This window comes from Candoia aspera, chromosome 5 (genome assembly GCF_035149785.1).
Source record: "Candoia aspera isolate rCanAsp1 chromosome 5, rCanAsp1.hap2, whole genome shotgun sequence".
NCBI lineage: Eukaryota > Metazoa > Chordata > Lepidosauria > Squamata > Boidae > Candoia > Candoia aspera.
Window position 1 is genome coordinate 81,043,789 of NC_086157.1, and position 15,543 is coordinate 81,059,331.

Here is a 15,543-nt window from a genome sequence, read left to right on the forward strand (position 1 = left end):
AGAAAACTTCAGGGACTTGTCCAGGCAGTTGCCAGGAGTCAACACTAACTCAAAGGCACCCCCCAAAAAAGAAGTCAACTATAGTATATCTTTACTATATTTTTTCCCAGGTTATGCTAACATACTGTAAACCAAAAAAGTGCTGTTGTGGGTAGATAAGACCAAACAAAGAGCTCTCGAATTTCTTACACATGCACAGGCATGCAAACACACACACACACACAGAGAGAGAGAGAGAGAGAAAATTAACACCTAACTTTTAAAAAACATTCTTTGACCAAACAATATTTTCTGATGAATTAATCTTCTTAAATCATATTTTATATTTCTTAAATCTTAAAACCATTTATTTTTCAAACTTGGATATAACATTTGTTTACATAGCTGCTTTTCAGTTCCTTAACCATTTGAGTTCTTCCTTTGTCCACATAGTTGTTAAATTTAATCATTGGGCTTTATTATGTTAAAACCCTTTTCTAGATAGCTTTCTTTGGGGTGCCTTGGTCGCATTTCTCTACTCTTGGACTGTCCTTCCAAATTAGCTCCTTTTCTCTGTCATCAGTGCTATCACCAGTTATCCACTCTGCAGATCTTCCTTCCTGATTCTTTCCCCTGCTGGGGTCCTTCATTGCATATTTCTTCTTCCTCTGGTAATCCTCCCTTCTTTTCTTCAGCAGCTTTACTCATCCTGTTCCTTTACAGTACGAATAGCACTTCCAGTCCACAGAAACTGACATTACAAACAAACTTTTCCTTTGCCTGACAGATCTAACCCTTCTAATTCTTGCACTAGAACACAGATGTGGTTGCTCATAGGAGGGGAATTTTGGAAGGGTCTTAGAATCAATGACTCTTGGAATAATAGGGTCCTTGTAGGATGAGGGAAAAGAGTTATTTCAAATCATTGAATAAGAGCAGGGAAAGGGTGGTTTCTTTTTCTCTGTCTCCTTGTAAATTCTTCCTCGTTTTATGCTTGTGTAGGCTTTCCATCCTTCTGCTTGACTGTTATTTGTGTCTGCCCCACCCCCTGTGTGTGAGTCAGTATGTCTCTGTGCCTTCGTGTGTGCCCATTCCTCTCTCTTTCACTTTCTGTGCCTGTGATCTATAGCTGTCTTTCTGTAGTTCTGTGTGTATCCTTGACTCTTCGCCCTTCTCTCTGATACTTTTTTTAAAAAAACAAAAATGTAGAAAGTAGAAATAATCTCAAATTTTTCTTACAGGCCACAACACCTTAAGAACCTGTTTGTTATTTGTCACGCTTTCACAAATTTATTTGCTCCCATGACATTTTGTTGATAGACCCTCAAACATTAACTATTCCTGGAATAGTCAGAAGCAGTCCAAAATTATTAATGGTATGTTTTGTCGCAAGATAATTTTGTATTGGGTACACTATACCTTCTTGAATAGGTTGATTGTTTGCTAAATTTCTTTTTTTAAAAATATCAAACATACATTTTCAGCTCTGTAACTTTGCTTAAAATAATGGGTAAAATTAACAGGTTGAGTGGGTTTTATGTTGTTTTTTTTAAAGTAATACTGTGGTCCAGCATGAAGCTTTGCAGTAGAAGTCTGAGATCATTTTAAACACTAGTGTAAAGAATGTTATTCTAAAATAGAAAACAAATTCTTGTGTTTCTGTTAGGTATTAGAATTACTACTTGCATTCTGTTCAGTGACGCAGCTCCGTCACATTGTACGTCAAACAGTACTGGAACCAAATGTAGTAGTCTCTGGAAATACAAGACTTGCAACTCGTGCTAAGAATTCTGACTCATCTATTGTCTTAGTACATTGGTCAAATCAGCCATTGGAAGTATCTGAGAAGTGTTCAAATCTTGCTTTGGAGCTATTCAGGGAGCTATTTGAGGTAATGAATTCAATGTGCTTTAGCTGTAGCATTGGGTTACTAAGTTTTTTTGTAGGAGGAAGGTTTTTTGGTGGCAAAAAAATCAGAACGAATCTGGTAATAGTTTTTTTTGACTAATAAATTTTATAAAAAAGCATAAGATTTCATGAATTGTAGCTCATTTCATCAAATGCATAGAATGGCTAGACTGATACCAGATTTAAATTAGGATGCTAGGGAAGGGTGAGGAAAACAAGTTTGTTATACAGATGCACGTGAGACAGATTACAGCCTCCCAGTCTTTTGGGATGGAGCAGCAGCTATAATAAATCTAAGATGACGATAATAATGACAATGACAAGTACCTTATCAATTAACAATTGTAATGTATAAAAAATCCATTGTGTTTATTAAGACCTTTTAAGATTGCCTGAACATTTTGATGTATTTGACTTCAGCAATCTCTCTTAGTCTCATTTTTTTTAAGATAGGCACTCTAAAGTCTGCAACAGAGTATCTTGGGGGATTGAAACACTCTGCTATTGTGTCCTGATTTTGAGTCCTGATGTCAAAATTATGCCTATTAATTACTTTGTGCAAAGTTTGTCCTGTTCGTTCTATGTAGAATGCAGAGGGGCATTGCTGGCACTTGGTAGCATATATCACATAAGAGGAACAGTATGTGAAGTAACCCTGTGTGTGTACTTGTTAGGGCCTGTGATGTAATAAGAAGCTTACATAAATACAATGGAGATTTTAAAATATTTAGGGAAGAATTAGGGAAATCTGCTTATTTAAAAATATTTTGTACTTCTCACACTCATTAATTATTGTTACACTTAAAAAGAGAAAGATACTCTAGATTGCACCTATGGAAAACAAATCAACAATTAACAATGACATTTTTGTAAAACAGTGGTTAAAAATTAGTCTAAGGTAATATATCTAAACTATAATCTTTTTAAAACCACAAACTAGAGTAAGATTAATATCAAATCCAATCAAATTAACATCAAATCTTGTGTTTGGATGCATTTAAAAAATAATAATAAATTGGACTCCACAGATTTGGTGACATAGGATATTTGGATGCCATTAATTTTTTAAAAAAATTATAAGTTTTAAAAAGAAAATAAAAACTAACAAATACTAATACAGAATAAAGAAAACAAAAATCGAAAAAAAGAGGAAAAAAGAAAAAGACAAAATGCAGAAAAAAAGAAATAGAAGAAGCCATTTGGATGCCATTAAATTGATAATATTTCTTTTATAGGATGTTATTGATGCAGCCAACAGCACTACTGCTGAACGCTTTGTGGATCTTCTTTTGCCTGTTCTTCTCGACCACCTTCATTTTCCTGATCACATACTAGAAGGCCTGTTGGCGAAGAAGAAATGTGAAAGAATGATCAAAACTATGGATATCTTGATAAATATCCTTGTTACGAGTTTGTTTTTGTTATGTAAGATTGCCAAGAAATCATACATCTGAAATAAGCTAAATGCATTTGAATTACTGAACACTTAAAAACAAATTCTGTATTGGATAATAATGCAAAAAGGAAAAAGATTAGGACAAAATAGAAATGATTTTAAAACTGAGATTAGGAAGTTGGAACTTACTTTTTTAAAGGATTTTTTAGAGTTTTATATAGAAAATGCATTTTTTACATTTGGATTAGTGCTTATGACAGTGAAAAAAATGTGAAGAATAAATATGTGTCTTTATCATGTGAAGAATACATATCAATAATTGGCACTTATTAACTGACATATTTCCTGATGTTTACTTAATTTTCCTTTCAGCATGTGGTTTTTTAGTTGTAAGACACTTATATATCCAGCAAAAATGTTTGCTATTATGAATTTATAATATTCAGCAGACATTAAGACAAGTTATGTCATATTAAAATGCAAATTATTCTTTGACTTATTTGGAAAAATCCATTCAGCACATTCTAAATTACAGGAAAATACAGAAGAACATTTTTTTCATTTGCCAATTATTATGGGCATTGCGTGGAGAGTCCCAAGTTTTTAACAAGTTACTTTGAATTAGATTTATTTTCCTGCTTAGACCTTCACTTTGCGTCACTAGGGAGTTTTACTTACAGGTTGTCCTTGCTTACTGACCACAATTGTGGCCAGCAACTCTGCCACTAAGTGCTTCAGTCGCTAAGTGGAATATCATGTGATTGCAACAGACTTACAACATGTCCTCTTCTGTCATTAAGCAAATCCCCATGGTCATTAAGCAAGAGATCATGTGACTGCAACTTGCAATTTCACCTCCACGTTCTCATTAATTCTGCTTGTTGGAAGCCAGTTGTGAAGCACACAAATGGTGGTCACGTGACCACAGGATGCTGTGATGGTCATAATGTGAGGAGTGGTCACAAAGCTGTTTTTTTCTGTTGTAACTTCGAACAGTTGCTAAACAAGGCATTTGGTAAGTGAGGACTACCTGTATTCTTATAAATAGTATAGTGAATTTGATCATAAGCTGAAATTTTCAAAAAAACGAATAACTAGAGTCCTTAACAGAATGTACCGCTTTGTGCAGATGACATGCTGAAAATGCGTGTCACTAAAGTTCTAACAGCTAGCAAGTGTACTACTTTAATTGAACACCAATTTACTTCTAATGGAATTGACTTTAGCTTTGGGACAAAGATTATGGACTCTGAGTTGAGGTAAGCACAACCTAGGTTTTTTTTTTTTATTATTATTTATTTTCTCCAACCGATACCTTTGTACTTTAAAAGGATAAATTCAATTTTTTGGACTTAACTAAATCCCATTATATATTTGTCAAGCCCTAATAACTATCAAACTCTCCCTGAAACTCATAGCGCATGCTTCTCTTTTATCTGAAATTTAGTAAGTATAAATATATGGTTACAATAAATGAACAATTACTTTTTTTTAACTTTGCCATTCTTTTTTCATACAAGATAAAAACACAGTTTTTCAGATCAGTACTGTATCATAATAGGCTCTTCTTATAAGCATAAAATTTTACTCTCCAGAGTGTAGATATATACCTAAATAAGGAATCCAGTAATCATGGAGTCATGTGTGTCAGTCCCACACCAGTATTCAAAAGAAAGTCTAAATAGAGATGCTGACAAAAATCAGGAATCCTACTTTATCAAGGTTGCATAAACAGGTTTATGTTCAAGCTTTCTTCAGATTTTCCCACTCAGCATGGGAATAGTATGTGGAGGACAAACAGAAATGTTGCTGTACCCTGCGTAATAGAGGAACAAGACTATTGAAGGTTCAGTTCAAGATTAGCTTCCTCCCTCCCTCCCTTCTGAAAGATGAGTCCAAATGAAAGAGGCAGTATTGATGTCCTGACATCGGACAGATGTCCTTAAGTAAAGGCACTGAGGAGGAAATAGTAAAACTTGATTAAATTCATGCAGTAGTTGTACAACTTGTATCCATCTTCTGAATCTGTTAACTGTAATTTTGCTTTCCTGTGGATAACACTTTGTGGGGATTATTGATTATTGATTGTTATGTAATTTAGTATTTTCTGTCCATTTAAAAAAATGAATCACTGGGTTTCATAAATTTGAAATAGTAAAGGAATTATTTTAATTCTAAATGTTAACTATAAAATGCTCTTTTAATGTATTTTAGTAAACTTGCTGCTGATCTAATCTTAAAAACACTGGATCTGATGAGCAAGCTTAAGCAGCTGGTTCCTAACATGGAAGTCAGTTTTTACAAAGTTCTTCAGGTATGTTTAAAATGTTTATATAAATCACTCTAGGGAAATTATGCATGTCATTTTGACCATTCTCTAACAGTGACTAATAGACTTATCAAACCAACCTTCATAGCCTTTGACAACATAACATAAGTTCCTCCTGGGAATATGAAAAAAGCTGAAAGTGATGCCAAGCAATATCATTAGATTCGGTGATAAGTAAAACATATTTTGATATATTACAATATATGAAGTGAAAATCTATCACTTGTACTGTTCGTGCATAAACCTGTTTATACCACTGCCTGGCTTTTTTGAAAAAACGTTTTGCTTAACTAACAAGTGCCTGTATCTAGGACCAACGCTTGGTTACCCCTTTGGCTTTGGCTTTAACATCAGACCACAGAGAACAAGTCCAGGCAGGACTTAGAATACTGTTTGAAGCAGCCCCATTGCCAGATTTTCCTGCCATAGTGTAAGTTTCCTGTTGTTACTTTTAAAGAAAATGCTGTCTTTCATGTTAATGTTTTTGAAAATCTACTTGAGACACTACCATTACTTCACATTTTGATCTTACAGTATAAAACACACGCATTCCTGTTGACCTTGACATGGCCTCTTGTGTATGATTTTTTTATTAGGCTTGGTGAAAGTATTGCAGCCAATAATTCTTACAGACAACAGGAAGCAGAACATGTCTCTAAAAGAAGCCACTTGCAGGCGTCCATGAGTTGTGTTAATTTTCTGAAATCCTCTACTGTTTGCCATTCCAAGGATGGTGATTCTGCAACTTTCAACATTCAGGACCTGATTCAGAAACTCCAATCTGGCTTGGAGGTTAGTGCTTTTAACACAGCCATGAAAAAAAAATTGCCCTGATATATTTAAATTGCAGTGCAATGTAGCTCAGTGTGGGACTTGAACTGCAATGCCAAGAAAGTTGTACAAACTCCATTAAAATATCTGAAAGAAGGAAAGGAAATGAAGTAAATTAATTTTGTAAGACAATACATATTAACCCTTGTTCATAATTACAGTGCTTTGAAATCAATAGGCTGTAGAATTCATTACTATGTGAAATAAATGAATATTAATTCATTTGTTCTGTTTTGATACACATTAGTTATAGGGACATGGAAAATTTTGTTTCGCAATATTTCAGAATAATTACATTAATACTTTTAATACCTGGCTTACGTATGATGTCACTTTGTTAAATAGAACTTGCGTAGTCATTCCTCATATCAAGTTTTTTATTTGTCCATGTAGGTACAATTTTGAATTAAGGTTTGCATATTGCTTTAGCTTACATTATGAACATTTCCAACAGATGAAGGAATCAGTCACAGACATCAGGGTATCTGAAATAATGGATGTGTATGAACAGAAACTGTCTGCATTGGCAGTGAGTATATATTTAGTAGAGGTGTTTTTTTTTCACGTGCATGCTCTGAATGTGCAGTTAATGTTGTGATAATTTTCTTTTTAGTCCAAGGAAACAAGGTTGCAAGACCTTTTGGAAGCAAAGGCATTAGCCCTTTCTCAAGCTGATAGACTTATTGCCCAGTATCGTTGCCAGAGAGCTCAAGCTGAATCTGAGGTGGGTAAAGCCGAATAATCACATAAAGATTCATTTGTTGTGTGCATACAACTGTCAGTGCAAAATTGCTTATGTAATGTGCCTTATTTTGTCTTTGAAAATAAACTTCAGATTATATATTGCACTTACTTGGAATAAAAACACCATCCTTTTACGATGCTAAGTATTTGTATATCTGCAAATTATACTTTAAAGGCTAGTTTGCTGTCTGGGTTCTTAAAATTTAAAAGCCTTAAGTCTTTCATTTAGCATTAGTGTGGTCCATTGTTCCAGTGTCTTAACATTTCATTCACACAACAGAACTGTCTTTTTCCACAAATTCCAAAAGGCTAGGAAGCTTGCTTCAATTCTGAAGGATACAGAAAGAAAAAATGAAGATCTTGAGTCATTATTGAAAGCACAGCAGACAGAATCTGAACGGGCACAAAATGATATTGAACAATTATTTCAGCATAATCGTAAACTGCAAACAATAGCAGAAGAATATGAGATACTGAAAAGATCTTCCATTGATCTCCTTCAAAAGTAAGATACAACACTATGAGCATTTCCTCACAGAAAGCAAAAAAGAAAGGTCTCAGATTATGTCAAAGATTTTATTCTTATTGACATATAGAATTTGTAGGCTCTTTAATTAAAGGAACATTGCTATGTGTCAAACCAATCCAATTATATCTAGTATTATAACAGGAATGCGTGTGTTTTATACTGTAAGATCAAAATGTGAAGTAATGGTAGTGTCTCAAGTAGATTTTCAAAAACATTAACATGAAAGACAGCATTTTCTTTAAAAGTAACAACAGGAAACTTACACTATGGCAGGAAAATCTGGCAATGGGGCTGCTTCAAACAGTATTCTAAGTCCTGCCTGGACTTGTTCTCTGTGGTCTGATGTTAAAGCCAAAGCCAAAGGGGTAACCAAGCGTTGGTCCTAGATACAGGCACTTGTTAGTTAAGCAAAACGTTTTTTCAAAAAAGCCAGGCAGTGGTATAAACAGGTTTATGCACGAACAGAATATTCTGCAGTTTACAGTAAAGCACAATATTAGATCCTTCTGGTACATGATCAGTTTTGATAAAATCATTTTTTCTTAGATAAAGAAACTAGTGCAGCCATTTTTTTTCTGTATTTCTGAAGCATCCAATAATTTCTGATCTACTAAAAAATTAGGTAATAAGTTTTTGAATTTCACAAGATTATAAACATAAGACCCTACATAGGATTGAAAAAGTATTTTGCCATGGAACCCACAGGAAATTAATTTAGGTATTTAGGTGCCAGAAATTCCTCAGTGGGATGAATGTTAGCTAAATAAAGTCTGGGATAGTATCCTTCCTTTCACTGCATGGGTTGAGAAGTGGTCATGTCAGGAAAGAAGTCTCTACTCTTCCAATAAGTCAGCGTTAGTTGAAGTTCACCAGATATTGAACAATTTAGGTAGTAAAGGCATCTCAGTTGTCTCAGATATTTTAAATGGAGATGCGTAGCTGATGCTGAGCTTTTTCATAAAGCATTAATACAAAACTAAGACAGATTGGAATAGTTTTCAAAAGCCAACAGTTAAATGGAACAGTTTTCTACTAATCTTACTCTACCCAGGTGTGATAAAGAAAGTTACCTCAGATTACTCATTTGCTGAAAACTACATACAGGTTTGGCTAACAACTTGCAGAATTAGGTGTCAGTGTTTGATCTTATCCAGGAATTGTTTCAGTTATTTTTTCTACTCTTGCTTAGCTGTGGGAACTTTCTTATCAAACCCTCTAATAGCTAATGCAAACTGATAAGAATAGAACCAAAGAGTAACCACAAGGTTTGCAGAACAACCTCTCCACAAATTAAACAAAACCAAAGAACAGAATGAAACAAAGCAAAAAGGTTTTTTTTGAATAATTTTATTAAAGTTTTTATCATATAAGTAAATTTTATACAACTACAAAATAGAGAAATACATTTTAAAATTTTAAAATTAAAAAAGTGCAAAAAAAGAAAAAAGGGAAAGAGAAAAAATAGAAAAATAGAAAAAGAAACCTCCACCTTCATCCCTCGAAAAAGAAACCTCCACCTTCATCCCTGGCAAGTATAATCAACATTAACAAGTTATCCCTATCTCTTAAAATACAGCCAAACATCACTTCATTCCATATCTCACCCCAATTTCTATAAACGCATCTCTAGAACCACATCTCTCCCTATTAAACAGCAAAAGTCCAGTAAGGGTTATCAGAAATAACAACATAAATATTACATATTATATATATTACCCCCAATCTGAATCCATCTTTTCCCTTTAAGCAAATCTCCTGGTTTCTTCTCTTCTAATAATCAAAGTTCAGTCCCACTCAAAAAACAATTAAGCATTACCAGAAATAACATCCAGTCCTATTCAAAAAGCCATTAAACATCCCCCCAAACAACAACCTATTATTTTAACCTTGATCAAATAAACCAATCCTGAATTCTTTCTTCTTTCTGCAACCAATATTTAAATTATTCAGAGAAAGTTCTAGCATCTGCCTTCTCACACTCTCTTATTCTCTTCTCTCAAAATTCTTGTCATCTTTGTCAGCCCCCCCTTTGTACTTCCAACATGGCAACTCCAGCAAATCCTTTTTCTAAATCGAGTATAAGGAAATAATACAGATCGCTCATCTGATTTGTTATTTGTATATCTTTTTCCATTTTTAAGTCATCATCTTTCATTTGTAAATCCATTATTTCCATCTCTTTCTTGTAAGCTGTAATTTTTAATTCTACCTGTAAGTCAGTTTCAGTTTTATTCAATGGGGCTTGTTCCTCTGCAACATGTACCGATTCCACTAAAGAGTTAAGTAGTTCAAAAACTTCCTGTACCCATAGATCAAATGTTTCCTTTAAGGTAGCCATCTAGTGCCCTCTAGTGAGCAATCTTCAAAGGCCTGTTATCTGCTTCAGAGTGTAAACAAAGAATTTACCCATGAGAGAAGATCCTTTCAATCAACCTCAAAGTCTTAAGTCCATCTGATTTTATCCAAATGAATAAAAGTTTTATCCATTTAAAACTTTCTAAAGCCAACAAGAATCATCAACTTTCTAAAGCCAACAAGAATTTTAAGTCCAATGAGCCCAGTTGAACTTAAGTCCATATAGGCGACTTTATCAACTATAAGCACGATGGAATCCCACAACTCCCAGCTGATTGCAAGCCAACCACAAAAACACAATTCCTGCCATACACTTGCTCAAAAACAGCTGTGTGGGTTATCTGGATGATCTCTCTTTAATTCCAGAGAGGTTTCACACCCCAAATCCTGCAATCAGGTGCCATTTCGGCTGCAATGTGTTCCTCTCTTTTAGAGGAACATCAGTTCGCCATTACAACTCACCAGAAGTGTGACAAAGCAAAAACTCTAAGAGAGAAAATGCCTGATTAAAGCAATGTAAAGAACATCTTAGGAGTTCAGAATGTTGAGTGTCATTTGGAAAAGTAAAATTGGGAAGTATCATGGAGAATGGCTTGCTTATCTGTAGATCTGAACAAGAGAATTCCTTGTTCAGATCTAAAGAGAACCCACTGAAAAAATTAACTGCAGATCCCACTTGTTTCTTGTTGATAGATCAGATTCTGCTGTCTCTTTTATTAGTCGAACAAATTAATGCTGCTAGGAAATAATTTTTTTTTATTGGTTTTTTTTGTGCAAAAAAAAATTGTATTTATATTTCATGTAAAGCTGCATGGAAAAGTAACAATAATTTGTCATATTGGTATGACATATCATATATCAATTGGTTACAAGATTTTTTAAAAAAGCATTTATATTCTGATCAGGATTCCTCATGGAGCATTTACTGAAAGTTGAATTTAAAGTGCTACACACAATTGCAAACACACAGAAGGAGGTTGTATAATGTTTTAAATTTGAAAGGAGGGTCTTTAACATATGTTATCAAATATTACATTATGGAAAACTGCATAGCATTCATTCTTTTTAATAGTAATAATTTGAAAATTTTAGGCATGAAACTACTGAAAAGCAGTATAATGATCTGCAACTAATGTGTAATTCACTGAATAAACAACTTGAGACAGTTAAAAGGATAAATGAATCATTCAAGCAACAGAATGAAAAGTAAGTTAAGTTATTTGGTAAATATTAAAGAAAGCTACATTAAATTAAACACTTCTGTTTGAATCATAACACAAGCTGTATATTGTTTTGTTAAACAGCCATGATCAAGATTATACAGTAATTGGAGACAAATGACTATTAGTAAAAATAAAATTATTTTTTAATCAAAATATTTTTTCGAATTTATTTCCAGTTATTGGAATTCCTTCATTTATATTGTTGTATGACTTCGGGATTATATATCTATTCCAATTGTATTACTTAAATTTTTTCACACTTGCCACCCACCCTACTTCATTTTTCTTCTTAATGCCTGTTTTCAACATTATGAAATGACATGAAAAGCTCCACTTTCCATGAATGCTCAAATATGACGTTGTTTCAACAGAGAGATCCAGAGTGCTACTTCCTGTTGGAGGTATATCGTTGGAAAATAAACTTCCATAAAAAGTAATGCTGAGTTATTGGTATATGTGGCTATAGTATGATACTACAGGCATAACAATATTTCTTCATGTTTATTTTTAATATGTATAATCTAATATTGATACCTACAATTTCAGAACTGTTGCTCAGCTGCTGGAAACAGAAGAACATAGAAAAGAATTGCACAAACAGATGCAAGAAAAAGATGGAAAAATATCAAGTTAGTACTGATAAACATATCAATAACATCAGCTTTTTCAGAGATACTGCTTTATAGAGAAAGGGTAAAAAAAAAATCACATGTTTTATTATTGCATATTTGTTGGGTTCTTCATGCTCTCTGAGCTTGGTTATTTTCTTGCAGACATTTCATTGGCAGGCTGGGTAAATTTTTATATTTGGAAAGCTTTAAGCCTGCAATTCTTTGCTCTCTTTTCAGACATCCCAAAGACAAATGGTATTTCAAAACCCTGCTTTATAAGCTGTACAGAAAAATCTGACTCAAATTCCTCCTAAGAGGCTCTGGTAAAGGATACAACTGCTGTTCCCTTACTTTAGAAATCCAAGCAAAAAATGAGGCGTGCTGAATCCTAGGCTGCTCCCAAAACAGGCAGGGAACTATTTTAATCCAAGTATTATTAACAGGAGTGAAGCAGTCTCAAAAAGCAAATGTTTTAAAAAAGAAATAAAGTACTACTCCTTATCTTTTGCCCTGCCAACAGAAATCCCATAGAGCCTTGGAGAAAAAAATTCCTCTACTTACTAATCTATTCCTTACACTCCCCCTTTTTCTTACTGATGGTATTTGCCCATGCTCAATGTTACATGTGTCTCATGTTAAAAGTGCATCCTGGTTCAGGATATATTTAAATAATAACTTATTTAAATGAATGGGAGCCCTGAATCGTTTTGCTTTTGAGATTGTACCTGTACTCTGAATCAAAGCCAATATTAGTGGGGGGAGGGGCATGGGCTATCTTGCCAATTTGGCTAAGAACTAAGTAGAGGAGGGCAGTGATCTTTGTCTTTCATAGCCCATGAGAAGGGCAGCTAATACCCAAATTCAGCCTCTACACATAAGGAGCTTCCCTCTGCTAACCCTTCAGTGAAATGTGGTAGTTGGTGCATTTAAAAAGACAAAAAGGCAGCAGCAGAGCCTGCCAAAGGAGACTGCTAATGCCATCGCAGGAATGTCAGGGACTAAGCACAAGGCAGGACATTCCCCCCCCCCCGTGCCCCTGAGTGCCCACCACCACCATAGGAAGCAACGCAGGTCCTGCCAGTCCTACCTCCCACTGCTAGCTTTCACCACTCATTAGCTGTTTAGGAGCTGGTTGCTGCCTAATATAAATTAAACCCGTTTATTAGTGTTAGAGACCAAAGTTCTTTGCTAACTAGACAACATGCTTATATCTGAAGAACTTCTTGAGTTATTTATAAAAATAATAAAAGCTGGATAAAAATAAAATTATTATTATTATTAATAATAATAATAATAATAATATTTTATTCCTTAGACTCAAAATTAAATACTATGAAAAACCTCTGGCAAACAGTAACTGTAACACTGAAAGTACAGAGTATTTTCAGTGTTGATTAATAGAAACTGGAATACTGTATCAGTATACAAAGCACAGCACAGATTTGTGGCAATACCACAGGGGAATCCTTTCTTCATCTGGCCAAATAATGGATATCCGATCATGAGTTAGAAGCAGTAATTGTTGGAGCTACATATATTGAGCAAGCCATGGCCACAGTAATTAACATAAGTTGCTGAATTAACTAATGCAAGCAGCTTCTGATGTTCAGAGTAAATTATTTACAGTTAAGGCAGATTAAACAAACAAACAGAAAAGACTGAGTTCACATGTTCCACTAAGCTACAGTGTGTGGTATCTTTGGTTCTGGTTTAGTATGATATGTGACAGCTGTCACTTTGTTTTATTAAACAAGCCATGGTTAAGTAAGTTAAGGCTAAGTCCAATATTAAATTTAGCTATCATGCCTCGTTTAGGAGAAAGTTCTTAAAATCCCATTTCAAGTCAAGTTCTCATGTTTTTTGTACTAGACTGAAAAATGCATCTACATTAAGACAAATTCTGAGGACTGTAAAATGTGAACTGCCAATGTTCAGCAGATGGCAGTACTGCACAATTCATTTAATGGTAGTTGTGGGAAAGTATCAGTGCCCCAAAGTTTTGTGGAAAAAGCAAACCACTTTTTTTTCTTACACATTTTTCAAAAGATTTACAGCAGAAGATAAAAGTTCAGGAAGAAAAACTAAAAGCCAGACAGAAGGAAAAAACAGATATGGAGGAAACAATAGATATTCTTAGAAAAGAACTAAGTAAAACTGAGCAGGCAAGAAAAGAACTGAGTATTAAGGTAAGTTATTTATTTATTTAGGATTATTTGAGTGATAATCCGCTTCTTGTGATTCTAGGAAGCTTATAATAAATGCAGTGTAAATGTGTGTGTGTGTGTTTATTGATCAAAATAAAATGGATCATAGTTGCAAATATTGCTAGAAATTTATTGAACTGAATGAGATCCACTTTTGAGTAAATAAGACTGTCTTGTCAGTCTTATAACAAATAAGGGACGTTAAGCAACTTTCATCCATATACAATGCCTTAGAAACGTAATCTAATTTGTTGTGTTTTTTGTTGGTTTTTATTTTTATTTTGCAAAAGGTAAAAGGTTGCTGTGTTCCAATATAGTACACGTTTTTATGAAAGTAAAAGTTTCCTTTGCAGTTTCTATGAATATATCTATTATCTGGGTTTTAGCTTGAAATATTTCTTCCTTGTTTAAGGTGATCATTTCTAATAATCAAGGAAAACATGCATTTTCTTATGTTTGTATTAGCCAGATTCATATAAAGAGATTTAGACTCTCATTTCAAACCTTTGCATTTAGAGTATGGAATCAGTTGAGCATTTGCTGATTTTAAATAACCGGTTTGTTTTTGTTCTGGTCCAAACTACATCAGATATATCAGTGTTTAATTAAATACCTTTCTGTATGATAATAGTGTGCATTAGTGATAAGGCAGTCCATAGTGTGACTTCATTGTTACTTGAATTTACAGAAAGCACACCGTGGTTCGCTTTTTTCCTGTTCCTTTAACATTTCTGTTAATTGGTTCACTGAAATTTTGCATGACTACAATTTATCAGTTGAAACATCCACCAAAATATACTTAGCACAAACAGTAATTAACAACCAAGCCACTTCAAAACATGCTTTATGATTTATTGTCCAACTGCCAGTTGGTTGTCAGTTTAGATGTTCTAAGTAAGCTTCCTTACTTGTAGCGTGATATTTGCATGCTTGTTAGCTGTAATTAAATAGTGTGTAATACGTATTTTCAGGCATCTTCCTTGGAAGTTCAGAAGTCACAGTTGGAAGGACGACTAGAAGAAAAGGAGGCCTTAGTCAAGCTGCAACAAGAAGAACTGAACAAACATTCTCATATGATCGCAATGATACACAGCTTAAGTGGTGGTAAACTAAGCGCAGAGGCTGTGAATCTCAGTTTATAGAGCCAGATTATCTAGGTGTGCATTTAACATCATTTTATGTTTTGCTATGAAAAACGGTTTTTAGATAACTTTCCTTGAAGATATTGTGGCTTTTATGAATAATAGGCTAAATTCTATTCATTTTGACACTAATATCTATATCACTATTGGTTTCTGTGTGTGCCTTATTTAACAAGAACTGAATATAATTTTAGAAAACATCTGAGTGAAAACCCACTTGATGCATAAACTATCAACTATGGTAGGTTTTACTTAAGTTAGTAATGTTCTACTCTTAAACTGATTTTACAAA

At 34.0% G+C, this 15,543-nt stretch overlaps 1 protein-coding gene across 1 annotated transcript in view; it reads left to right on the forward strand.

The window, feature by feature from the left end:
• The window catches only part of CIP2A (cellular inhibitor of PP2A), a 36,448-nt gene extending 21,166 nt beyond the window's left edge, over positions 1 to 15,282 (forward strand). The window contains exons 9-21 of the mRNA XM_063305572.1: positions 1,646 to 1,870; positions 3,123 to 3,290; positions 4,394 to 4,542; positions 5,498 to 5,597; positions 5,924 to 6,042; positions 6,209 to 6,404; positions 6,898 to 6,972; positions 7,057 to 7,167; positions 7,496 to 7,692; positions 11,164 to 11,277; positions 11,841 to 11,923; positions 13,952 to 14,091; positions 15,081 to 15,282. Of these exons, the coding sequence (XP_063161642.1) occupies positions 1,646 to 1,870; positions 3,123 to 3,290; positions 4,394 to 4,542; positions 5,498 to 5,597; positions 5,924 to 6,042; positions 6,209 to 6,404; positions 6,898 to 6,972; positions 7,057 to 7,167; positions 7,496 to 7,692; positions 11,164 to 11,277; positions 11,841 to 11,923; positions 13,952 to 14,091; positions 15,081 to 15,251 (1,848 nt within the window). The 3' untranslated portion in view covers positions 15,252 to 15,282. The remainder of the gene's footprint in view (positions 1 to 1,645; positions 1,871 to 3,122; positions 3,291 to 4,393; positions 4,543 to 5,497; positions 5,598 to 5,923; positions 6,043 to 6,208; positions 6,405 to 6,897; positions 6,973 to 7,056; positions 7,168 to 7,495; positions 7,693 to 11,163; positions 11,278 to 11,840; positions 11,924 to 13,951; positions 14,092 to 15,080) is intronic.
• The last annotated feature ends 261 nt before the right edge of the window (positions 15,283 to 15,543 follow it).